This window comes from Lissotriton vulgaris, chromosome 10, assembly GCF_964263255.1.
Source record: "Lissotriton vulgaris chromosome 10, aLisVul1.2, whole genome shotgun sequence".
In the NCBI taxonomy this organism is placed as follows: domain Eukaryota; kingdom Metazoa; phylum Chordata; class Amphibia; order Caudata; family Salamandridae; genus Lissotriton; species Lissotriton vulgaris.
Genome location: NC_141698.1, coordinates 1,072,766,987 through 1,072,791,933, shown reverse-complemented (window position 1 = coordinate 1,072,791,933; position 24,947 = coordinate 1,072,766,987). Strand labels below are relative to the sequence as shown.

The 24,947-nt window shown below is 49.3% G+C and overlaps 1 protein-coding gene across 4 annotated transcripts in view; it reads right to left on the bottom strand.

Moving 5' to 3' along the window:
- TOP2B (DNA topoisomerase II beta) overlaps positions 1 to 24,947 on the bottom strand; it is a 683,650-nt gene that overhangs the window by 14,930 nt on the left and 643,773 nt on the right. For all 4 annotated transcript variants that reach the window (XM_086942134.1, XM_086942133.1, XM_086942135.1 and 1 more), the window contains exons 34-35: positions 18,664 to 18,792; positions 13,131 to 13,225 (exon numbers count right to left, since the gene is read on the bottom strand). In XM_086942134.1, the coding sequence (XP_086798260.1) occupies positions 13,131 to 13,225; positions 18,664 to 18,792 (224 nt within the window). The remainder of the gene's footprint in view (positions 1 to 13,130; positions 13,226 to 18,663; positions 18,793 to 24,947) is intronic.

The window sequence follows — 24,947 nt, the reverse complement described above, 5'->3', positions numbered from 1 at the left end:
TTGCCCCTTTTTGCAGCATGACGTTGACCTCCTGCTGCAATAAGTGCAAGTGCTCGTCCGACATAGGACGGTGCCTTGGGGGTATGTTGGGGGGAGTGGATGTTAACTCCAGACAATAACCAAATTGGATAAGCTTTCTGACCACCTGTCCGTGGTGATGGCGGTAGAGGACCTGGAGCTGTTGTTGCCACGTCCTCTGCCTTTGGCGCTGTTGCCGGGGTATCCACCTCGACTCTTGTTGGCATAAGTAGTAATCTGGGTGTTGCCTTTGTAGAACTGCGCGGACTGCGAAAGCTGACCCCTTGAGGTGCCTCTGGTATTGGAGCGACGAAAGGATCCACCCCGAAACTGCTGGGACTGCAAGGCACCCATGGATTTTGCAGTGTCAGTGTCCTTTTTAATTTTTTCTAGGGTGGTGTCAACCTCCGGGCCAAACAGGTGATCTGGGTTGACTGTTTGGGTCAAGATGGTGGTCTGGATGTCTGGCTTGAAACCAGAGATTCTCAGCCAGGCATGTCTCCGAAGCATAACACTAGTGTTAATGGCGCGCGCAGCGGTGTCAGCCGCGTCCAGAGCGCACTTTATGGAAGCGTTGGAGATCAGCTTCCCCTCCTGGATTAGCATCTCAGCCCCTTCCTTATATTGATCAGGCAGGTGTTGCAAAAGGGTCTCTAGGGTATCGTAGTGCGCCCTGTCATAACGCGCCAGGAGCGCTTGTGTGTTTGAGATGCGCCATATGTTAGCTGCCTGCGCTGCTACCCTCTTCCCTGAAGCCTCAAAGACCTTGGATTCTTTGTCTGGGGGAGGAGCATCACCCGTAGTCTGAGAATTGGCCCTCTTCCGGGCATTCGAGACGACCATGGAGTCCAGAGGCAACTGTCCTTTAATATAAGTTGGATCAGTAGGCGCCGCTTTGTACTTTTTGTCAATCCTCGGGTTGATGACTCTCGCCCTGGTGGGTTCTTTGAAGACCTCAGCAGCGTGCTTCAAAACGCCTTTCAGCATTGGCAGAGTTTTCACAGTCTTTTCAGACACAGAAAAGGTCTACGTCCACAGGGTCAGCATGCAGCTGGACATTGTGATTGGCTGCTGCCCGCTCAATGAGGGCATTGAAAGCAGCAGAGTCTTCAGTAGGTGAAGTTTTAGCAGAGAAGAGCTGAGGGTCTTGTCCCGAATGAGGATCCCCAGGGTCACCACCAGCTGACCAGGGCTCTGATATATCCTCCGGGTCTGTGTAGACCGGATAGCTATATTCATCCTCGTCATCGCCCTCACCAGCGTCCACGTCGGAGTAAGTGGGCGAGACCTCGTGAGCTTGTGGTGAAATGGGCTCCACCAAGGCTGGAGTACCAGCAGAGTCCATTTTCCTCTTTAGGGGGATTTTGTAAGACTCCAATTGGGGTTCTGGGGTGATTTTCCTCTTCAGAAGGGAAAGCCTGCCCGTTTCTGCGTCGATGAAATGTTCTTGACGCTCCTCCTCTGAGAGTTGTCGAGGCCGCGGGCCATGGACCACCAATGATGCCTTCGGCATCGAAGATAGCTTCTCGGGCACGCCGGCCCCCGGTTTAGCAGCGAAAGCCTTCGGCGCCGTCTTAGGCGGCAAGGTAAAGAGGATCGGCGTTGACGCCTTTGCCGGTTTTTCCAGAGGCTTGGCAGGCAAAGGGTACTTCGGCTCGACTGCCGCGGTGCCGTCCCTCATGCGCTGCAGGGACTCCGTGACCACCTTCGTGAACGCGGCAGATGGACGTGACGGTTCGACGGAGTCCTTAGAGGACGGTTTCGGAGTGGAGTCCTTCAAGGCCACCTTCGGAGTCGACACTCGGCACAGCCCCCTTGGGCCTGTCGTGTGGAAGCGGGGCAGAGAGGACCTTCGGGTCATCGGGCCGTTTCTTCGGGTCTCCAAGAGACTTTTTGGGGTCGTAGACAGCCTTCTTGTGGTCGACCCGACTCTTGCCGGTGTCGATTGTCTTCGGCGCCGATGCGCCCGGGTCTAACCCCTTCTCCTTAGTCTTCGACGCAGTAGCCTTCGGCTCGGCCATCTTGACTTGGCCCTTCGGCTCGACGGCCATCTTAGGTTTCTTCGGCGCCGAGGCCTCCGAAGTCTTCGATCCGACCAATGCGATGCGCACTTTCGGTTTCATTTTCACTGGGAGTGACTCAGTACCAATGTTCGTGGCCGGGCCTGCAGGCGGGGCTGAGGAACTCACATCAAGGTCTTGGGTAAGGCCCGATGGCGATCCCTCGACCTGGGCCTTATCGATTGGCACGGCCCCAGAGTCAGTCTGAGGAAGCTCCTCGTCCGAGCTATCCTCCATGGCCCCTAGGGCCCCGTCGTCGCGCCTACCTCCTCGACAACTTCTTCGCTTTCGAAAGCTTCGGCCTCAGCGTCGTAGTCTTCCTCGACATCCGACGCGGGGTTTGATTCTGAGACGTCCTGGATATCTTCATCCTCGACCTCCCCAGCATCGAAAATGCAGATTGCTGGGCCTCCAGGCGCGCAGCTCGACGGAGTTTGAGTCTCTTCTTGGACCGGAATCTCGAACAGGCCATACACTTGGCCTCATCGTGGTCTGGCGACAGGCACTTGTTGCACACCGGGTGGACGTCGATGTGTGGGTACTTCGAGTTACACACCGGACATCTTTTGAATGGACTTCGGTCCATGATGGATGGTCGATGAGTCGGGAGCGTCGACAAGGCTCTCCGCGCTAAAAGCACGCGGAAGTACAGAGCTCGGCTCGGAGCCGAGGAAAAGTTGTTAAGCCGAAAGCAAGACAATACCGACGTAAGACTAATGACTTTTTGCTCTCAATGAAAGTTTTTTCTTTATCGATTCCGACAAGAGGGAACCAAAGACATCCGAACCCAATGGCGGAAAAAAACAATCTGGGGATGGAGTCTATGCCCATGCGCACTGTAGTCCAGGGGAGGAGCCACCTATCTCGTGATACTTCGAAGACTCTTCCAGGACAACAATGTGCAATCATCCGGACCCAACACTAGGCGGCGATCTATGCACAGATATGAATTCAGCAGCCCACATGCCTCGATCATCAACTTTTAGATATATCACATAATGAGCAAGCTTCCTACAGTCCTCATGACAATTCTGTCTCGGTGGACCCGTCAATATATTTCTTGAACTGGGAGTGCTTGTATTTCATTCACTCTTTGAAGTGATGTTCTAGCCACTAGGAATGCTATCTTTAGGGTGAGCATCTTTAATGTGGCCATGTGTAAAGGCTCAAGGGGTGTCTTCATTAGTTTAGTTCGCGCTACATTAAATTCCATGGTACTCTTATCGGTGGTGCAATTCTTTTTGCTTCCTCTCAAAAAAATGTTTTATTACTACAGTTGTGAAGAAACTTCTTCCTAAGTGCCCTCTTGTGTAGGTCCCAATTACGGCTCAATGCACCTTCAACGATGCATATTTCACTTTGCAGTCTAGTACGTGTGCAAGATATTTTAACACAGTTGCATCTTTAGTGTTTTTCCTTAACAAGCCCACTTTATGGCACCATATTGAGTATCTCTTGCATTAGGCTATGTAACACGTCCTTGTTGTTGGCTTTCTTGCATCTCTAAGAACGGATATTAGGTTCTCTAGGAGCCTTAGATGCCCATATTTTAAAGTCTTCAGGAAACAAGCTGCCAGCCTTAAAGAGACTGGTTCTGGGTGTAGTACCCTCCTCTCTTCCAATAACAGGTCTTGTTTTGACAATTCTTGGCCTTAATGCCTTTCAGAAAGAGCTATGAGGAACAACAATATTGATCCAGACAGACAATACCACTACAATGTTCTACGCCAACAAGAAGGGTGGGACGTAATCCTTCACCCTATCAAAACTAGTCCAAGAAATCTGGAAGTGGGCAGTGCAGAAAAACAGATATAACAGCATTCCATCTACCAGGGAGAAACAATGTAGAAGCGGAAAGACTGAGCAGACAAGCATTCTGCTCTCGCAAATTGAAACTCAACCAAGCAGAACTCAAACAGATTTTCTGGAATTGGAGAACGCCAAAGGTAGACCTATTCACAACCACAAAGAACACAAAATACCAAAACATTGCTTCCAGACAGCCACACCACCAATCCCTAGGGAACGCTGTGTCAATAGACTGGTCAGGATATTTGCATACTCTTTTCCCCCGAAGCCACGGTTACACAGAGTGATCAACAAATGTAAAAGGATCAAAATTACTTTAATACTAATTGCCCCTCAGTGAGCAAGGCAAACATAGTTCTCAGAACTAACAGAAATGGCACAGGGCAACATTCTGACTTTAACTCCAAGAAATTGATTTGCTGTACTGTATCTTCTTCCTTACAGACCCCCTGACCATGAGCAAACCCATGTGAGCTCCCCCGCCCATATGAGAGACATCTGGTTTAATGGTTACAATTGGAGATGGTTGCGCAAATTTCCTTACTCGGTTATATGTGATCTGCTCTACCATGCCATTTCCTCCTACAGCTTCTGCATGACAACAACTAGATCTTCACAACTCCCCGTTGCTTCTGACCATTGGTTTTGTAGCCATTCCTGAATTGCTTTCATTTGTATACTAACATTTGGAATAAAAGGGATGCATTTAGACATCTTTCCCAACAATTTCCCCACAGTCCTCACTGCCAGATTGCCCCTTCTGGTAAAGGTGAGATTTCTGAAGCGAGGACACAATCCACTTCTCGCTGGGATATACCTTCCCTAGTACTGAATTGATTCTAGCTCCTAGAAACATTTTTACTTGTTCTGATTTAGGGCAGGACTTCTCTATGTTTACAGAGAACTCCAGTGTGAAGAGTGTCCTCATCACCTGCTGTTAATGCTCTCTGCATTTGTTGAGGGAGTCTGCTCTTACTAACCGGTCACTACATAGGGGCAAGCATGTATCCCTTGTCTCCTTAAGTGTGCTGCCACTGCTGCTAGACACTTTGTAATACTCTTGGACCAGATTTTATTCCGAAAGCTAGTACTCTAAACTGGTAATGAGTCTTGTTCACCACAAATCTCAAGTATTTCTTGTTTTTTGGATTCATTGGGTTGTGCAAGTAAGCGTCTATTTGATCTATAGTTGCAATGTATCCCCTTTTTGCAATTGTGGAATGACTTCTTGTAGCACAAGTTACTTACCATCGGTAACGATATATCTGTAAGAAACAGTAGTTAGTATTAGATTCCTTACCTTAGAATATCCCCTGGCGTCAGACTGGATCCAGAAAATTTAGCATAGCAGTACCCATGCGTGTCGGTAGGTGTCGTCTGCGGCTCCGCGTCAGTCGGCATCGTTGGCGCCAGATGACGTCGGAGTACTTAGACGCCGCCCTCACGCTCGGACGTCAGTTCTTTTACATAGCTTTTCTGCGCCAGAAACCCAGAGCCATGATAAAAACCAACACTGGTGCCATGAAACTAGGGCCCTTAACCCTAGATATCGGTTCGCAGAACGGAGAGGATGGGTGGGGCGGTAAGGAATCTAATACTAACTACTGTTTCTTACAGATATATCGTTACCGAAGGTAAGTAACTTGTGCATCTGAAAGAAACAGGTTAGTATTAGATTCCTTACCTTAGAATAGATACCCCAGCAATACCAACCCCGGTGGTGGGTCTGCGAACCAATGATTACACCAAAAAGTCCTGGAGAACGGAACGGCCGAAAAAGCCATCTCTTCGGACTTGGCTGTCGAGGCAGTAGTGTCTTGCAAACGTGTGCAGCGAGGCCCACGTAGCTGCCTGACAGATGTCCTGCAAGGGGACTCCCCTTCCCAGGGTAGTAGTAGCCGCCGTGGCCCGAGTGGAATGGGCCCTCAGCCCAACAGGAGGCTCCTTTTTAGCCAAAGAGTAGAAAGCCTTGATACACAACACGACCCACCGAGAGATGGTCCGCTTGCACACCGCCCGACCTTTCTTAGCGCCCACGTAACCAACAAAGAGTTGGTCACCTACCCGGAACTGCGGTGTGCGATCCAAATAGAATGAGAGCGCACATTTTGGGTCAAGACGGTGGAGCCTCTCTTCCTCTTTCGAGGGATGCGGAGGCGGAAATAAGGTGGGCAAGGTGATGGACTGCCCGATGTGAAAGGCTGTGACTACCTTGGGCAGGAAAGAGGGTCGCATCCGCAACACAACTTAGTCCGGATGACAAGAAAGGAAAGGAGGTTTAGAGGAAAGAGCCTGGAGCTCCCTCACCCTCCTGGCTCACTCATCCCTCCATCTCCAATCGAACAAGCCTGGGGTGACCCTGTGGGAAAGGGGAAAAGACAGGAAGCGGAAAGGCCGCAATAAACTGGGTAAGCGCAAACAAGAACTGAGCCTTTACCCGATGTTCAACACCCCTAGGCATCCTGCAGCAACAGAGTGCGATAACCCAAAAGATATTGAGGAGTCAAGAACTACATTAGAACTACCAACATTGCTGGAAAGGAAAAACAGAACGAACGGGGCTTCCCCAACGCCAGCAGAAAAGGTCTCAGCACGGACACCCTCAGGAAAAAAGGCGGTCAGTGGGACAATTGAGCTAATAATAAGCACCAACATGCCTCCTTCAAATACACCTCTGTTGCAGGACGTAAAGGAGCAGGTCCAAAACTCTAGCCACCTTGTAAAACGTTTTGTCCACCATAAGCGTGGAAGGGTATACTCAGACATGAGTCCCTTGCTCACTGTACCATCAGGATTCAAGCAAGCAGGGGCCGAAGACGGCTGTAATGCCAGAAACCGGTCCCCGGAAGCTTGTTTCCTTTCCAGTAAAAGAATTGGCTTGGTAGTTTGGTCTGCCCTGTTCCCATGATGCACTGGGCCAGGGACAGACTAATTTGCATGTAGCCAGGTTCTGAGCTGGGATGGTGCAGTGAGCTAAAAAACGGTGATGGATCAAGCCCTGATCTGTTGACTGGGTAAGAGTGTTCTGCTTAATTCAGATACTCTGTCTATCACCACCCACTTTTCTGAATCACCTTGTAAAACAAGTCGGTAGGAGCATCACTCCAAACCAGGTGACAACCAACAGTTCTGTCAAAAACCATCAAGGCACAAGCCCTGCGAGAGATAAGAGAGCTGTGGCAGGGGGAAAAATTGTAAAGAGCCCTAGCGACCAGAAGGTGACACTGAACCTTGACCCCTCGACAAGCACAGAACACAGGCACTGCGTCACATCATCAGAGGCAAATTCAAGGCTGAATAGGGCCCTTTCATCTGGCGACACCTCCTTTACACTCTTCTACCCGGAGTACAAGTCCAAAGGCAGCCATGACATTCTCAATCGTGGAAACATCTTAAAATTGATAAAAGCTACTGGAATGTAAACGGCATAACCACACAAGATATCACATCAATAGAATTCATTGCACCAAGTCATGGCCTAACAAATGAAACCACAAAGGTCACTTGGAGATCGGCAGAGGTAATGAACGCCATCTTAGGGCATACAGACATCTTCAAGCAGTGGGGCATACTGCTACAACCTGGTAGGGTAGCGGGATACCCACACGTCCTGCTGGCAAGTCAAGTACCTAAGTACACACGGGCAGAAAGGGGAGAAGTGTACTCAGTCCTCCGGGGCGCATGCAACAAAAATCCTACCCTCGACCATAAACAAAGAAAATTAATAGAAAACGGGATCACATCAAATAGGGATCGGGAAGAGGTCGGCACATGGTCATGGCTGGCAGGCACCCTAAACTCAACTCGCCTGTTACGATGACAGAACAGTGGAAAGGACCTAAACATGTGTCCTCTAAAGATATGTTCTTGGAACATTAACAGACTAGCCAACAAACTGGAAGATAAAGCCATAATCTCTTACTTTCAGAAATTCGAGATATTACTACTTCAAGAGACATGGCTTCTTGAACCGCAGCAAATCTAAGGCTTCAAAACTCATCACATTCCAGCACAAAAACTGAAATCTTCGGGAAGAGGCAGTGGTGGCCTAGCAATTTACATATCCATTAAAAATGCAATCGCTTCATGGGATTTAGCAGGTTCATCACATTTCCTCCAGTGCCTGGGAATTTCCTTTACCTCCGACAAAGCCCAGCGCAGGACCCTGTTTCTAATGAATGCCTATGTCCGTCCAAACGCAGCATCAAGGCAATCTTTCACAGAAGAAGCAATAGCAACGGTATTAAGAGTGAAAATCGGATCCCTAGAACCTGAAATAAATCTATCAGGTGATTTCAATATGTGGCTAATGACGGACCTAGGGAAAAACGAGATCACCAAATCACATGAAAGCATTTGGGTTATACCCCAGCCGGACTCCCCAGGTTCACACAAGCACGACTCAAAAGGACGTTCCTTACAAGGCAACCTGGAAAATCTAGGCCTCAGAGCCTTAAATGGGCGCTTTCCTCCAGATAATGTTATGTTATGTTATGTTAAAAGTGCTTGTTACCGCGCACGGACACCAATTGGTTTCATGGCGCTCAGAGACAGGTGGAGAGGAGACGCAGGGAGTAAAGAGACTAATCGTGGGCAAGATGGAACAGATGAGTCTTCAGGAGTTTGCGGAAGGTGATATAGTCTGGACTGAGCCGAATTGAGAGGGGAAGGGAGTTCCAGGTAGAAGGGGCAAAGAAAGAGAAACAGGCACCACCGTGTTTCTTGCGTTTAAACCTGGGAGTGATCAAAAGGTTGTGGGTAGAAGACCTAAGGCGTCGTGATGGAACGTGGGGGTGAAGAACACGAGAGATAAAGGCGGGGGCAGAAGTGAAAAGAGATTTAAAGACAGTGCAACTAATTTTGAAAATACAGCGGTACGCTACCGGGAGCCAGTGTAGTCTTTTCAGTAAAGGTGAAACGTGTTGGGATTTAGGCTGTTGGAAGACCAGTCTGGCTGCCTGGTTTTGTACCAGCTGTAGCCGATGAAGATGGTATGCAGGGATCCCCACGTACAGACAGTTGGCATAATCTATACGTGAGGTAACCAGGGCCATAATGACTAGAATGAGAGCCTCCGAGGATAGGTACCTTCGGATTTTCCCAATTCTGCGAAGGTGATAGAAACAGGTCTGCTCTTAGTTCTTCACAGAGTGCCTGCAGGGCACCCGTCAGTTCACCCGTCATGCCCTTAAAGCCTGCCCTCACTTCTCTCTGTAAAGATTTTATGTTTTTTGCTTGCAGGCGGTGAGTAAAAATGGCGCTTCGTTAATTGATTATACCTTTGTCAGCCTCACACTTCTCCACCAAATAACAGTTTTTAGTCTTGGAAGCAGAAATGAAAGCGACCACTGTCCGCAAGAAATATCGCTTAGGACCAGACTAATTCAACATGAAGATGACGCTGATGCCCTGGGGTGGTACTTTACATGCTAGCGCGTAGCACCTATTACTGCATGAAATGATCTAACTCGATATCCAGCCTGCATAGCCTCTCCTACATGGTGGGATGGGGAGGGGTGGTTAATGAATGAATGTTGGATTTATAGAGCGCGTGGTTACCCAGAGGCGTCCCAGCGCTGTACCACTGGGAACCCGTCCTGGCTTTCCCTGTGAGATGGTCCCTTTATTGTGCATCACCAAGGTGCAGCCAGGCATCCCCGGCGGTGATGGGGCCGGAGTGGAGATTAGGCAAGCTATTGCCCAGAGTTGCAGCGTGGGACCCCATGGTTAGGGTGGCACCGAGGCGAGATTTATCGGGCCCGCTGACATTGGTACTGCACCCGGCCGCGCCAGAAACTTTAAAAGTCTCAATTGGCAATTATGAAGTGATACAAACCATGGCACAATCAAAACAATAAAAACCAAGTTGAGGTCTCCAGAGGCATGGGGGAAATACATTCGTCACATAATTCAGAAATCTCTAACAATGGGTGCCTTTTGAGGCCAGGGTTCACCTTATCGGACCACTTGCAGTTTGGGAGTCTCTGTGCAGAGGCTGAAGACAACGGAGAGTCCTGAAGAGGTCAACCCACGGTGGACTGACTCTGGAGAGCTGGTGGACCTCGCTGGGATCGGTGGGCCACTTGGACTCGAGTCACAGGCGACAGGTGCAGTGGTGAATCCAGGCATCGAGTTTCTTTATCCTCTGCAGGCTCAGAGTCTCTCTTTGGAGTTATTTTTTGAACTGAGCTTCCGTTCGCAGGAGATCCGGTCTTTGTTTAAGGCAATCAGTCCTCCCAGGGGTTTTGGGGGTCACTGGCTGCAGGACAAGTCAACTTCTGGCGCAAGATCTCTGGACACTGCAAGCAGGCCGGTATGGCTGGGGCCACATCAGTTCCTCTCTACAGTCTCATCTGCTGTCCAACTCCCTCATTCGTCCTTTTTCATAGGTTGCAGGAATCTGAGGAGGCAAGGTTTAGGGTCACCCATAAATACAAAATTTAGGGGCGCTACAGGGGAGTGCAGGTTGGGACCAATAAGTCCCTTCCTGGGGGTGAGTACACCCCCTATTATGCCACCATCCAGTGGGAAAGGGGAATACGCCTCTATGCTTGGTTGGGGCCCTCATTATCAAGGTGCAAGGCACTGAGGGGTGGCATTGGCAAAAGTGAGCACACTTCTCTTCCTGACTTGTTTTTCCCCTGATTTTCTCCCACGAAAAGGGGGGGAGGGGGGCGTAGAACCAGTGGAAGCCAGTTGCTGGAGGCAGCAAAAGGCAGGGTCAGCTAACAAGCAGGGTGAGCTATCAAAGATGGCAGGGTTTTGAAGCTTCCCCTTCGTGGACCCAGGCCTTCCTGGGGGAAGAGCATGACATCTTCCCAGGATGGACTTTGTTTCTGGAGCCAGAGAGTAGAGACCCTCTACCCAGGGGTCTGGAAACCTGTCTGGTGGTGGCAAATGGTGGATAGCCATTCAGAATGCATATCCGGGCTGGTTGTTTTTCAGGGGGTATCTCTAAGATGCCCTCTGAGTGCATTTCACATTAAATCCTACACTGGCATCAGTGTGGCCACTACTGCTTTATGTCAACAACCTAGGACATGGACAGTAGGGGAAACGGCCACTACAACGCGGCCTTTTCCACGCAAACCTTTACTACGCATGCATAACAACGCATGCGTGGTTACCACGAAAGCCTTTACCACGCAGTAAAGGCATGTGTGGTAAAGGCGAAAGGGGACTTGGGGGGTCCCCTCCCCCAAAAATTAAACAAAAAGCGAGGGAATAAAAAGGGGGGTTGGGGAGGTCTCCCCTCCCCCCACCACCAAAAAAAAAAAAAAAGAAAAAACGCACCTGATTTGAAGTGAAGTGGAGGAGGCAATCAGCGTTGTTAGAGAGGAAACTGAAAGAAACTTCCGCTTCCTCTTTACTATGTCCGACGTCAAAAAGGGAAGATGAAGGACAGCACTCCGAGACGACGTGAAGTAGTAAGGGGAATTTTAAATTAATAAAAAGATTGAGGGTTAAGGGCAGGGGTAAAATTAATAAGGATTGGGGGGGGGGGATATAACCTTTAGCACGAGTATGCCTTTAACATGCATACATTTACAACGAAAATCTGTAAATCTATGCGTGGTAAAGGAATTTTCGTGCAAAAGATTATGCGAACAAAAAGCATTCAGTTGTAACGCATGCGTGGTAAAGGCATGTGTTGCAACGGAATGCGTTGTAACGACATACAACCGGACAGTAGTCCCTCATCAAGCTAAAGCTTATGATTAGTGCACTCTTCCAGAACAGGTTTTGGATCTATATCATGAAGGATAATCCTAGGCGCACACTATATCAGCATGTCATCTGGGCCAAAGAAAAGTCAGGATACCAATTTCACTTGAAGTTAGGTCAATCACGGCAGGGGACTATTTAACATACAAGGCACATTCACCTCTTAAACAGTAAACATTATGCAACTACCCACAGTAAAAGCTCCAAGAAGTCCACTCAAGGGGATACTAGGCAATCCACAGGAATGGCAATTAAACAACCATACATTTTTTATAAGCAGCAGAGTGCACCCAAGGGCAGAAGAGGAGCAGCCCACAAGAAAAGACATTCTAAAACAGCCATACTACACTGGCTAGGGGCTGCACCAAGGAGTGTCAGAGGACCAATCCATATGACTGGGCATTATACAACCGGCTGTGCTCTACTGGCTCCAAGGTGTATCCAGGAGTGTCGAAGCAGCCCATAGAAACTAGCTACTGCCAGCCACAGTATATGCTAAATAGACTATATCCACCAAGGAGCAACCGATAGTAATGGGCATCATGCAGGCAGCCATAGCTTACAGTCTAAGAATTCCACACAGGTGAGGCAGAGGAGCAACACGTGGGATCAACAGGCGAAACGTGCATGATTTATCAGATTTACCCAGCTGCAGTGATGGTAAAGCTAACTGATGTTAAGGAAGCATGGAATGGAGTGTAAATCAAAGATTATGAAGCAATCTGTTTATGTGACAGAAAAAGAGAGGATCAACGGTGATGTTAAAAGATTATGTTGAAATGATGAAAGGGACCAAGTGGACAGAAGCGCTCTTAAAAACTATGCCCTTTAACTGGCTGCCTTGGAGTGAAGATCAACGTGGATAGCTCAATAGGGTGAGGAGCACAGTAGTATACCCCAATTCATAGGCAGAGCCCAGTCATCCATGCCTCCGGGGAGTGTGCCAGGGTGTGAGATGAGTAGAGGGAGTATGTCGTCTCCACTAGCAGCCAGCCACTGAAGTTCACATGAGAAGAAAGATGGGGCACATAGGGGAGACGGTCTCTGTGTGCAGGTCCTACAATAGGAGTCAAAGCACTGAGAGAACCTACACGCAATTTACCGCTAGAGTAAAACAAAGCAAAGTTTAACGCAAAGACAAAGCACTAAACATTTTCAAGGAATCACAAGCAAGAGGGCAGACTTCTGTGAGCTGGATCCTAGTCAAAGCAGTCACAGTGCTATTGTCTGAACCCAATTAACTCAGAATTATGGGCAAAGCCTGGTCATCTTTGAAGTGGTAATTTAGGAATTGTTGCTAGAGAGCTCCACTGAGAATACTGAAATTCTCTTGCCTACCCTGGTCTCCTTTCTTGCTATTCTTTGTTAAACTATATGCACTTCTGCTTCCCATGACAAGTCTACCACAGTATCTGTAATAAGCGTATATCACACCTTGATTTCGCACAGCAGATTAGAGGTGACCCTGCTTGTAGAGTGCGATAAATATGAAAATGCAACAAACTGCTTTTGACTTACCTTGCTGGATGCAGACTTCGTCCGCTTCTTTCCAGGATTGTATTCTCCTTCATTTTCTGACCCGGATGTTTTCCTTTTCCTCGCCCTCCCTTTTCCTGAGAAAGACAAATCAATGTCAGAGTGCATACAATACCGGAACAGGAATTAATACAAACACCTCGTGTCCATAAGAACACAGCATGGATTAATCAGTCTTCGAAAGACTAACAAAAGTAGTACGCAGGACAAAATTGGAAGTGAGTCAGTTTATCACTACTGTTTAAGAGGCTGATAAACAGATAGGCTAATGTTTCCTCGTGCCATGCCAATTCCAAAATAAAAAAACTATTACAGTGGCAAGCTGGCTCTTTATATAGTGGGCCAAAACTAGGTTTACTGTGTAGAAGTCCAGGCTGGTTTACAGAGGCAAAAATGTAAACCCTAAATGCTCTTTTGTGGTAGTGTGGGCAAGCAGTTTAGGCTTATCAGAGGGTAGTGCTAAGCATTTGTTGTACTCACATAGGCATACATGAGAAAAGAATGAATCAGACCAATTTATAAAAACATAAGTTGTATTTTTATACTACAAACTTTGTTATAGAGGAAGTATTTTAACGATCACTTTTTACAGGTAAAATGTTCACTTTAATGCGTCTGTACACAGCAATGCTTTCCAATTGGGAAAAAAGGGCATATGTTACATACAGTTATTTACAGTCTGTTTCTAGGGGTCTTCTTCTGGACTTACGGTCATAGGGGGGCCAAGGTCCAAAGTACCACAACAGTTACTTGCTATCTGCCATGGGGTGTCCAGGTGGAGAGGTACTGGTTGGGCTGGCAGTTTTGAGCGCTACGCCGGTGGAAAGAAGGGGGGGGCAACTACAAACAGGTTGCAGAGTGTTACTTGGGGATGGGGGCACTCAGGTCAGAAAAGCCTGGGAACAAAAGGGCACAGCTGGTTCGTAGGCACCCGAGCTGGGATGCTTGGGTGCAGATGGGATATTTCAGCTGGGCTATGTGTGTCCTAGGTCCTTTCGGTTGCCGGTCTTGCTGGCAGAGGGTACAGAAATCAAGACAGCTGGGCCACTCTGGAAGTAGGTCTCTGTGGTGCTGATATCCCTCAACGGCTGCTCGGTCGCAGTGCTAAGAGTATCGATTGGAATGAAAAAGGCCTTGGTTGCTGCAAGAAGTATGGTACCCCGGGTTCTGGTGATGTGCAGGTTCTGGTGTCCTCTCACTCAGTGGGGGAAGAGATCTAGCTTTCAGGAAGACAGATACCTTTTCCTGGGGGGCTGCTCAGTCGGGCTGGGAAGGAAGCGGAAAGTCTATAAACCGGACTCTGCTTCTTCGGTGCCTGCAGACTGCAGGGGAGTAGCTCCTCTACTTCAAGGGAGATTACTGGCAATTTGCGGAGGGATGGCAGCTGCTCAGCTGCAGGATGAGTCACTTGGTCACGAATGCCGAGACTGGTGAAGGCAGCGAGGGTTTGGCGCCTAAAGTCCACAGCTGTCTTCAGTCCTCATTGACTCACAGCTCTTCTGTGTCCTCTTCTTCTGGATCTGTTGAAATCTAAGTTTCTGGCTTCAGGAATGCACCTAATTACTCAATTTAGGGGTGTTAAGGGATGTGACAGGTAGCCGCCAATAGGCTAATTGTCTATAGGACAACTACACCCCCTATATGACCATTTCCTGTGGGGAGTGGCATAACCCTGACCCAGTGAGCCTAATTACACCAAAACCAAGATAGTGCAATTCTCAGTTTCGTGTTCACATCAGGTAGCCCACTTTAGGGAAGGACCACGCCTCCTGACTAGCTCATTTTCTGGGCAAGGGTTAGGCCCATTTGTAGGAAGCTGGCTCTGTATATACTACCCCAACATGAGGTATACTGAGCAGAGTCCAGTGGAACCCCATAGGTAGGCAGAGGTAAAAGTAGATGGCACCGTACTCTCTATTTGTGGTAGCGTGGGCGAGCAGTAAGGCTTTATCAGAGGGTAGAGTTCAGCATTTGTTGCACACACTCAATGACTGAACTTAAAAATATTTTTATACAAACAAAATTGGTCTGTTCCTTTATTTCTAGAACCTAGCAAGCCTGGCACAGGTAAATGAAATAAATGCTTTGCAGAATATTATGCAGTGTTTATAAGTGAATGCAAGTTCAAATGCAGTTGTTTGAAATACTGGTAAGTCAAGGTATTGAAATTACTATGCAGATTACTTTTTCGTTAATTTTTAGATTACTTTCTGAGTAACTTTTACTACTTAGTGTGATATGCCTAGATATCACACTGGGACATTTCCTAGAGAAAAGATGAGTAAAATCAGTTTTGCACAATTGTAATTTTTCAGGTTTCCATACAAATCAACTCCAAACAACATTTTTCACAGAAAACCAGTCAATGGGTTCCCATGGGGAGAAATGGAGGGATAAGTTACTTACCTGTAATCCTAGTTCTCTTCCAGGGGTATCCTCAAAGTCATAAGCACTGATTATTCCCACCTACGTGCGGGGACCCCGGAAATATTATAAAAATATGTAAATTACATAAAAATAGCTCCACAAATATGTATGCACAGATATAATTTTTTCTCACACCAATGCAGCCCCCCAAAAAAGAGGCTAAACAATGTAAATAATCCCAAATATACTGAATTAGCAATGACACGAAGAAAACACATTAGGTCAATTAGCCCTTGAACTCTGTGTTTTTATGAGCAAAAGACTCATAAATCTTGTAAATTGCCAATAAACATACATTGTTAGCCACATGCTGCGTTGAACAGCATAGCATAGAAAATGAAACCATTTTCAACAAAAACTGGCACCGTGCCTTTAAGGCAGCCATGACCCCTGGCTTCCCATCATGCCTCAGGGGTGACAGTTAGGTCAGTTGTTCTTTGCATAACCCTGAAGTCAGGACTCAACCACAAGTCATAGAACAGACCACTCTCATTTACCTGGGGTGGCGGGTGGGTGTGCTTATGACTTTGATGAGGATACCCCTGGAAGAGAACTAGGATTACAGGTAAGTAACACACAAGTTACTACTTGTGTAACGATATATCTGTAAGAGACATTAGTTAGTGATAGATTCCTTACCTTAGAATATCCCCAGGCGTCAGACTGGGTCCGGAAACTTTTGCGTAGCAGTACCCTTGCACGTCGGTAGGCGTCTGCGGCTCCGCGTCAGTCGTCGGCGTAGTGGTACTTAGACGCCGCCTCCACGTGCTGACGTCCGTTCTTAGACACAGCTTTTCCGCGCCAGAAACGCAGAGCTGTGCTGAAAACCAACACTGGTGCCTTGAAACTAGGGCCCTGAAAGGGTATGACCTTAACCCTAGATATCGGTTCGCAGAACGGGGAGGATGGGTGGGTCGGTAAGGAATCTATCACTAACTAATGTCTCTTACAGATATATCGTTACACAAGTAGTAACTTGTGCATCTGAAAGACACGTTAGTGATAGATTCCTTACCTTAGAATAGATACCCCAGCAATACCAACCCCGTGGTGGGTCTGCTGATTTGCATATGGCCATGTCTGAACTGGGGTGATGTGGAGTGCAAAAAAACGATGGATTTAGGCCCAGATCTCTGTACTGGGGTGAATGTATGACATTGTTCTGCATTCTGTCCATCAACTGTTGTTTTTGCACTTGTTACACTCTCAGCTGAACTAAGGCGGGTTAAGCCTTACTGCTCACCCACACTACCACACATATAGAGTAAGGTGCTATATACTTTTATCTCTGCCTACCTTTGGGGTACCACTGGACTATGTGCACAGTATACCTCATTTTGGTATTGTATATATAGAGCCAGCTACCTACAGTGAGAATGTCAGATTTCAGTTCAGCCGAGGGTAGCTGCAATCCCAACAAATCCACAGCATTGTGAATTACAGCATGGTAGGAGGTGGTAAACCCTTAGGAGACACCAATTCCCACTCAGGGGAGGTATCCAAGCCACTTGCCTCTTTCAGGCCTTCAAAATCGGGGTTAAGATCCACAATTTCCACTTCTTGGAGTCCCTTCATCCTCCTAGGGAACAAGCAAGTGGACCCATGGGGCCCGCAGGCTTACCAGACGGAGTTGCAGACCTTTGAAAAATGCTGAAGAAAGCATTCAAGAAATGAGTTGAATCCAGCCAAGAGTCGTGAACTCTGGATCTGGGTTAAAGGGCTCTGGAGCCGTACGAGGTGGCACCAAATCCGGCTTCGGCTGTGGAGTCAGGGTTCTCTGCACCGGCACAAGAGGCAAAGTCACAGGCAGGACTTGGCGCCGGTAGAGGAATAACAGACCTTGGAAGAGTAACAGTCCTCGGTGCATGAGACAGTGTTCAAGATGCATCATCTCTACTGCAACATTTAGGATTTGGAGCCACCAACTTCGGAGACACATCCCTTGACTGGCGCCACGGGAATCATGACGCCGCTTCTTCTTGTGCCTCTTAGAAGACCTCGAAGGGTGAGGAATCAGTAACTTAGACAGAGTCTGAGACCTCCAACAATCCCTTTTCTGCTTAAACAACTTGTCCTCCCTCTCCTTCAGAGCCTTCGGATTCATCTGTTTACATGATGAACATGTCCCAACGTCGTGATCTGAAGACAAGCACGAAAGAATCTTCATGTGGGTCGGTGATGGACATCTGACCTCCACATTCCCTGCAAGGCTTGAAACTTGACATCCTAGGAGGAGATGTCTTCAGAAGCTACAAAGTTGCAGTGACAACCTAAAATATCTCCCAGAAATGGAGAGCCTCGAAAAAACGTTACACGTCTATTGCGCAGAAAAAAGGGAGCGGACATCAGCAGGCCAACAAGGTCTTCCTATGACTCAGATGACGTTACGCAGAGTCATGTGAGGAGCTGTTCCATTGGGACGTCCTCGTCAACGTGGGGGAGCTAAGGAGAACAGTTTATGTGGAATGCTGTGCATTGGGATAATCCAAAAGGTGCGGAATCCACAGGCAGATGTATTCATCAGAAACAGGAGGTACAAACTAGAAGCAGGTATTTTAAGTGTAAGTCATGAGTAATAAAGATTGCATCACTGAGAACATAGGTATGAAGTCTTTATCACACAGGAAGTTACCACAGAGGTAAATACCACACAGGCCACTTTTGGCACATTACACAGCTGTAATTTACCAAGCAGGTAAGTATTTCTTTTAATTATGTCATTTAAAATAATGAGGATTTAAGGGTTAAAGGCCGTCTAAAGGTTAAGGAGTGAGAAGGATAAGGGAGGAAAGAGGTAAAGAGAGACAGATGGTTTTTAGAAGCGTTTAGGGGAGGGTAAAGGTAAACAGAGATTAGGTGTTTTCAAAAAAGGTGGTGATTTGGGGCAGGATACCTATCCAAAAGAGAAAAGGGCAGTGAGGGTGGTCACCCGCCCCCTCCAACCCCACCTTCCCCCCCCAAAAAAAAACAAGAGGGAAAAGGAAGGTTTGGGGTTATCCCCCAAAACTGATATATGAAGTAATACACAAGTAAAGGAAAAGAGAAGTGCATTTATATCCGTAGTAACAAGACCAGCATAATTACTAACCTTTTGGTGTTACAGTCCTCTTTGGCGTGCCAAAGTCCAACTCTGTATCCGAGAGCACAAAAGAATCTTCAGTCTTTTTTGGCTTTGGTGGCCTCTTAGGCTTTGGTGTTCCATCGGACGGCGTTTTCACTGTTTGTTGATGAGAGGGGGAAACACATTTATTAACAATAGGTTTTCAAACACCAAATACATCAAAGAACATGAAAAACCAAGGTATTTAACCGGGATGTGTAGGAGCTTGCTCTGTATTTATTATACCAAAGTGAGGTATAGTGTGCACAGAGTCCAGTGGAACATCAAAGGAAGGCAGAGGTAAGAGTTAGATAGACCCGTACTCTCTATTTGTGGTAGTGTGGTCGAGCAATAAGGCAGTATCCGAGGACAGTATTAAGCATTTTTTTTACACACTCAATCAGCACATTTTATCACACTCAAAGACTTAACATCAGACCAATTGGTTTTGTATAAAAATAGTTCAGTTATTTTTTTTTCTGGAACCAAGCAAGCCTGGCACAGGTAAGCAATACATACTTTACAGTAGTAATGCAGTTTGTAAACAGGTTGAATTGCAATTGTATATGCACCTTGATTTGCTTACAGTAGAGCAACTAGTAATGCAATGCTTTTAATATACTGTACATATACTTTGTATTGGCTTTTTAGTAGAATGTCAAGTAGATTACTTTACAGATTACTTTTCTTACACAGTGCAGAATACTTGGATACTGCACTAGGACATTTCCTGTAAACCGGTAAGCAAAAGTGTTTTTGTTATTTAGTTACAGTTTTAAAGGGTTTCATTGATTTTCCAACTCCACACTTGAAAACATTTCATAGAAAAGACAGTCAATGTTATCCTATGGAGGAAAGGAAAATGCTACTTACCAGTATGCATCTGTTCTTGGCATGTAGAGCTGCAGAGCTACACACTATGCATAGATGGCCACCCAGTGTTGGGCCCGGATGTTTGCAGTTTGTTTTGCACTGCAGCTGTCTCGCAGTGTCCTCCGAGATCAGGACATGATCGGACAGGTTGCCCTGATGCTGGGCCCACTGAAACTCTCGGTCCCACTGCAGAGCCCGCATCCGCCACCGTGCGTGATGCACCAGAAGGATGCAGGAGGCCATCAGCCCCAGAAGCCGCAGCGTCAACCTGACCGAAACTCGGGATAAAGGCCGGAAGATCGGAATCAGAGCCTGTATATCCCGAACCCGCTGTTCGGGTGGGTAAACCCGAAACTGCGCCGAGTCGAGAACTGTTCCAATGAAAAGAAGCTTCTGAGAGGGGCACAGGTGTGACTTCGGCACATTGATGATAAGTCCCAGCTGGTGCAGGAGATCCGCCGTAGTCTGGAGGTGGCTGACGACTGTCTGGGACGAGCCCGCCTTCAACAACCAGTCGTCAAGGTAGGGGAAGACTGAGACCCCAACCTGCGCAGATGAGCTGCGACCACCGCCATCACCTTCGTGAACACCCGTGGGGCGCTGGTAAGGCCGAAGGGGAGCACGGTAAACTGAAAGTGCTCGTGGCCTACCGTGAACCGCAGGTAACGCCGGTGGGCCGGCAGGACGGGGATGTGGAAATACGCGTCCTTCAAGTCCAACGCTACCATCCAGTCTCCTGGGTTTAGTGCAGCTAAGACCTGAGCCAGAGTCAGCATTTTGAACTTCTCCTTCCGGAGGAAGCCGTTGACATTCCTCAGATCCAAGATAGGGCGTAGGCCCCCTTTGCCCTTCTTGGGTACCAGAAAGTAGTGGGAATAGCAACCACGTCCTACTTCTGGCCCAGGAACGCACTCTATGGCCCCCTTGGCCAAGAGGGCCGAAACTTCCTCCTGCAGGAGCCGCAAGTGATCCCCCGATACGCGGTGGTGTTGCGGTGGCATGGCTTGAGGAGTCGTCTCGAAGGGGAGGGAGTAGCCCCTTCGGACGATCTGCAGCACCCACCTGTCCGAAGTGACAGTGCGCCAGTGAGAGTGGTGATGGCGAACCCTGCCTCCCACTGGCGTCACATGGGCCGAAAAGCACGGACTAGGAGGGCTTAGAGGTGGATGCCGCGGGGGCACGTGTGGACTGACTCCGCCTGTTTCCCCGACCGCCTCCGCGGCGGTTTCCACGGCCGCCGCCGTGCTGGACGATAGTTTGCGGCGAGTGGCTGGCGGCGCACGTGGGGACGCCCCTTCCTTGGCCACGAAAGGAGCGAAAGGCACCCGTTTGCTGGCGCGGGGCCGAGAGGCCCAAGGACTTGGCCGTACCCCTGGAGTCCTTAAAGCGCTCAAGCGCGTGGTCTGCCTTGTCGCCAAAAAGGTGATGGCCATCGAACGGCATGTCCATCAGAGTGTTCTGGACGTCTGCCGAAAAATTGGCGGATCTCAGCCAGGCGTGGCGTCTGACCGCCACTGTCGTAGCCATTGCTCTGCCCAGCGAGTCAGTGGTATCCAGTCCACACCTGATGGAACACTTGGCTGCGTCTCGGCCCTCCACAAGGGCTTGGCCGAGTTTGGCCCGTACCTCCAACGGACACTCTGGCAGCACTTCCGCCACCGTCTCCCACAGAGAGTGGGTGTTGGAAGACAGCAGTCCCAAACTAAGGGACGAGAATATCTTCTTGCCATAATTCTCGTACCTCTTGGATTCCCTGTCCGGCAGGGCCGACGGGAATGCGGTCTGGGAATTAGAGGCCTGGATGACCAGACTCTCGGGGGTGGGGTGGGAGGACAGGAAACCTGGGTCGCCCGGAGCCGGGCGGTGGCGTCTGGCCACGTTCCTATCTACGGGCGAACCCGTAGCGGGCCTGGACCAAGTGCCCAAAAGAACGTCGGTCAAGGCCTTGTTAAAAGGCAGCAGAGGATCCATGGAGCATGACTGCGGCTTAAGGACCTCTGTGAGGAGGTTAGTCCTCACTGCCGCGACGGGGAGCTTAAAGCCCAAGGCCTTGGCAGCCCTCGTCAACACCACACCATAGGTAGACCCTCCTCTGTAGCCAAGGTAGGAGGAGAGACAAATCCAGTGTCTGGAGAGGTGTCCAGGCCACTGGCCTCCCCAATGTCTCCTGCCCAGTCCATATCAGACTGACAATCTTTGGTCAGAGGGTCCTCAGACCCCTCCCAATCCTCCTCATCACCCATCTCCTGAGACTCAGGGTTGTAATTGCATGAGGTCGGTTCATAGAAGTAAAAATCTCCAAACGGCGTCGGGTGCGGTCCCGGCGTCGGGTGCGGTCCCGACGTCGGAACCGAAACAAAGGAGGTATCGGGGACGGCGCCACCCGAGGACGGTGCCGGAGGTGACACCACACGGACCGACGCCGGGGGGTCGTAAGGTCCACCGGTGACGGTCCAGAGCCCGAGGAAGACCCATCGGCGTCCCGCGGCGCCGGGCCCGAAGGCGCCGGAGCCGCTGTGCCCTGCAGCGCCGGGCCCGAGGGCACCGGTGGTGTCGGGATCGTGGGGCCCTGCGGCGCTGGGCCCGAAGGCGCCGGCGTCGAAGCACCCAACGGCATCGGGGTCGGAGCCCCCGACCCACTAGTGCCCCCAGACAGGTTCGCTGGGCCCATAGGCGCCGCGGAACCCGTCGGAGGAGAAAGGGACCTCATGGCCATGAGGAAACGCTCAATCTCCTCCGGCGTCGCGTTCAGCCCAGGGACCGGAGGGTATGGGGCCGGACGCAACGCCCGCGATTCCCCAGGAGCCGCGTGGGCGGTGTCACCCCCCGGCCGCGTCGCGCGAACGTCGGGGGGAGTCAGAAGAGCGATGATGCCTCTTCGACTTCTTGTGTTTCTTACCCGATGACTTGGACCCGGAGGAGTGGTGCAGACTCCCGGAGCTGTGACGACTCAGTCCCCGCGGCCTGTCCCTCGACCTCCCGTGTGACCGGGACCTCACGCGGCGCGGGGCCGACTGCCGGAGTTCGAGCCGCCTGCGGGACCGCTTCCGCCTGGCCTTCCTCGAAAGGGCCTGACAGTCGGGGCAGGCCTCGTCGTCGTGGTCGATGCCCAAACACGTCAGGCACTGGCGGTGAGGATCCGTGACCGACATGGTGCGGTCGCAATCCTCACAATGCTTGAAGCCGGGCATCCCTACGGCACCGTCGGAGTCGATAAGGACTTCGAGAAGGATCAAAAAGATCACCAAAAAGTTAGTCAAAAATTGACTGGGTTACTGCTTTTTCCAGATCTGCGCTGGCTGGCGCGGAAAAAAGAAGAACTGACGTCAGCACGCGGAGGCGGCGTCTAAGTACTCGACGACGTCATCACGGCAACGACGACGGACGCGGAGCCGCAGATGACGCCTACCGACGCGCAAGGGTACTGCTACGCAAAAGTTTCCGGATCCAGTCTGACGCCTGGGGATATTCTAAGGTAAGGAATCTATCACTAACGTGTCTCTTTCAGATGCCGAAGTAATGGCAATGTTCTAGTAAGTCATTCACCGCTTTAACCTTCAAGGCTTGTTTGTTCAAGTAATTGTCCATGTTTAACTCCCTTCCTCTCCAGCCTCATCTTTCTGGCGGAGGTGGGTTGGTTCGCTAGTGAATCCAGAAAGATCTTCAAACTGCAAAACTACACCGACAGGTAAGAAACTATTCGTTTTGCAACGTGAATCTTTCTGGATTCACTATGCTGTGCGTAGACTTTGTAGCGGTTGGGTGGAAAATGAGCGTGGGTTATTGAATATGTGTTGAAGCACCTTTTGTCGACTTGTGCTTCCTTGTTCATCTGTACATCTATACAGTAGTGCTTTGTGAACGTGTACATTGAAGCCCATGTTGCCGCCAGGCATATGTCCTGAATGGGTGTGTTGGCTAGGAAAGCTATTGTAGCTCCCTTTTTCCTGGTAGAGTGGGCCCATGTCCCTCCTGCCAGTTCTTCCCCTGCCTGTTTGTGGCAGAATTGTATTGTCTGTGCCATCCATCTCCCAATTGTTCCTTCAGTTACTGGTTTTCCCATGAAACTCTTTGCGAAGGAAACAAAGAATTGCTTTGTTTTCCTGTGTTCCTTTGTCCTTTCAATTTAGTGCATGACTGCCCTTCTGGCATCTAGGGTGTGAAGAACTCGTTCAGCGCTTCTTGTCGGTTTCTGGAAGAAACTTGGTATTTGTATGGTTTGATTCATGTGGAAACCTGACACCACCTTCGGCATGAAGTGTGGGTCCGTTCTCATTACCCCCCTATCATTGTGAATTTGGATGTAAGGTTCCTGTAACGTTAAAGCCTGCAGTTTGCTTACCCTGCGCAGCGAGGTGATTGCTACCAGGAAAGCTGTTTTCATTGTTAGCCTCTCTCTAGGGATGCTTTGTGAATTGGTTCAAAAGGATGTTTCATCAGTTCTGTTAGGACCAGGTTAAGGTTCCATGCAGGTGGTGGCACCCTCTTTGGATGCGCAATCCTCTTAGCTCCTTCCAGAAATCTTTTAACCACTTGTGAGGTGAAGAAACTCTTACACGTTTCCCCTCTTGTGTAAGCGACTATTGGTGCCAAGTGGACTCTCAAGGAGGATGAGCTTAGTTTCTTGTCTCGTAGGTGCGCAAGGTATCTTAGCACCGTTGAGTCCCTTTGCATCTTATTGTGCAGCTTCTCTCTCCTGCACCATAGAGTGAATCTCTTCCATTTCGATACATAGCACTTTCGTGTGCTGGGCCTTCGTGCCTCCCGAAGTACCCTCAGGGTGCTCTCTGGTAGTTTCAGATGCGCAAATTCTATGTCCTCAGGAGCCACGCTACCAGGCTCAGGCTCTCTGGCTCTGGGTGTAGCACCTGCCCGTTTTGCATAGAGAGCAGATCTTTTCTCCTTCCGAATCTGTGTGGTGCGCTCTGTGCCATCTCCATGATCTGCGAATACCATGTCTGCCTGGCCCACTGTGGTGAGACCAGTATCAGTGTCATGTTGCTCGCTCTGCACTTGCTGAGGACTTTGTGCATCAGCGGTATCGGGGGAAAAGCGTAGGCAAATGGCTTAGACCAGTCTATCCATAGGGCATTCCCCAGGGACACCTCCCCAGGCAGCCTGGATGCGAAGTTTCAGCATTTTGGCTTGTTGCAAGTAGGTCTACCAACGGTGTCTCCCACCTGTCGAACAGCCTTCTCGTCTCCTGTGCATTGAGTTCCTACTCGTGGGTTGCCGATGTCTGTCTGCTGAGCCAATCTGCTTCTACGTTGTCCTTCCCTGGCAGATGTATGGCTAGCAGGTCTATGTTGAGAGGGATGGCCCTAGCCCATATCTCCTGCGCCAGCTTCGAAAGCGTGGCCGATTGTGTTCCACCCTGCTTGTTGATGAAGAACATCGCT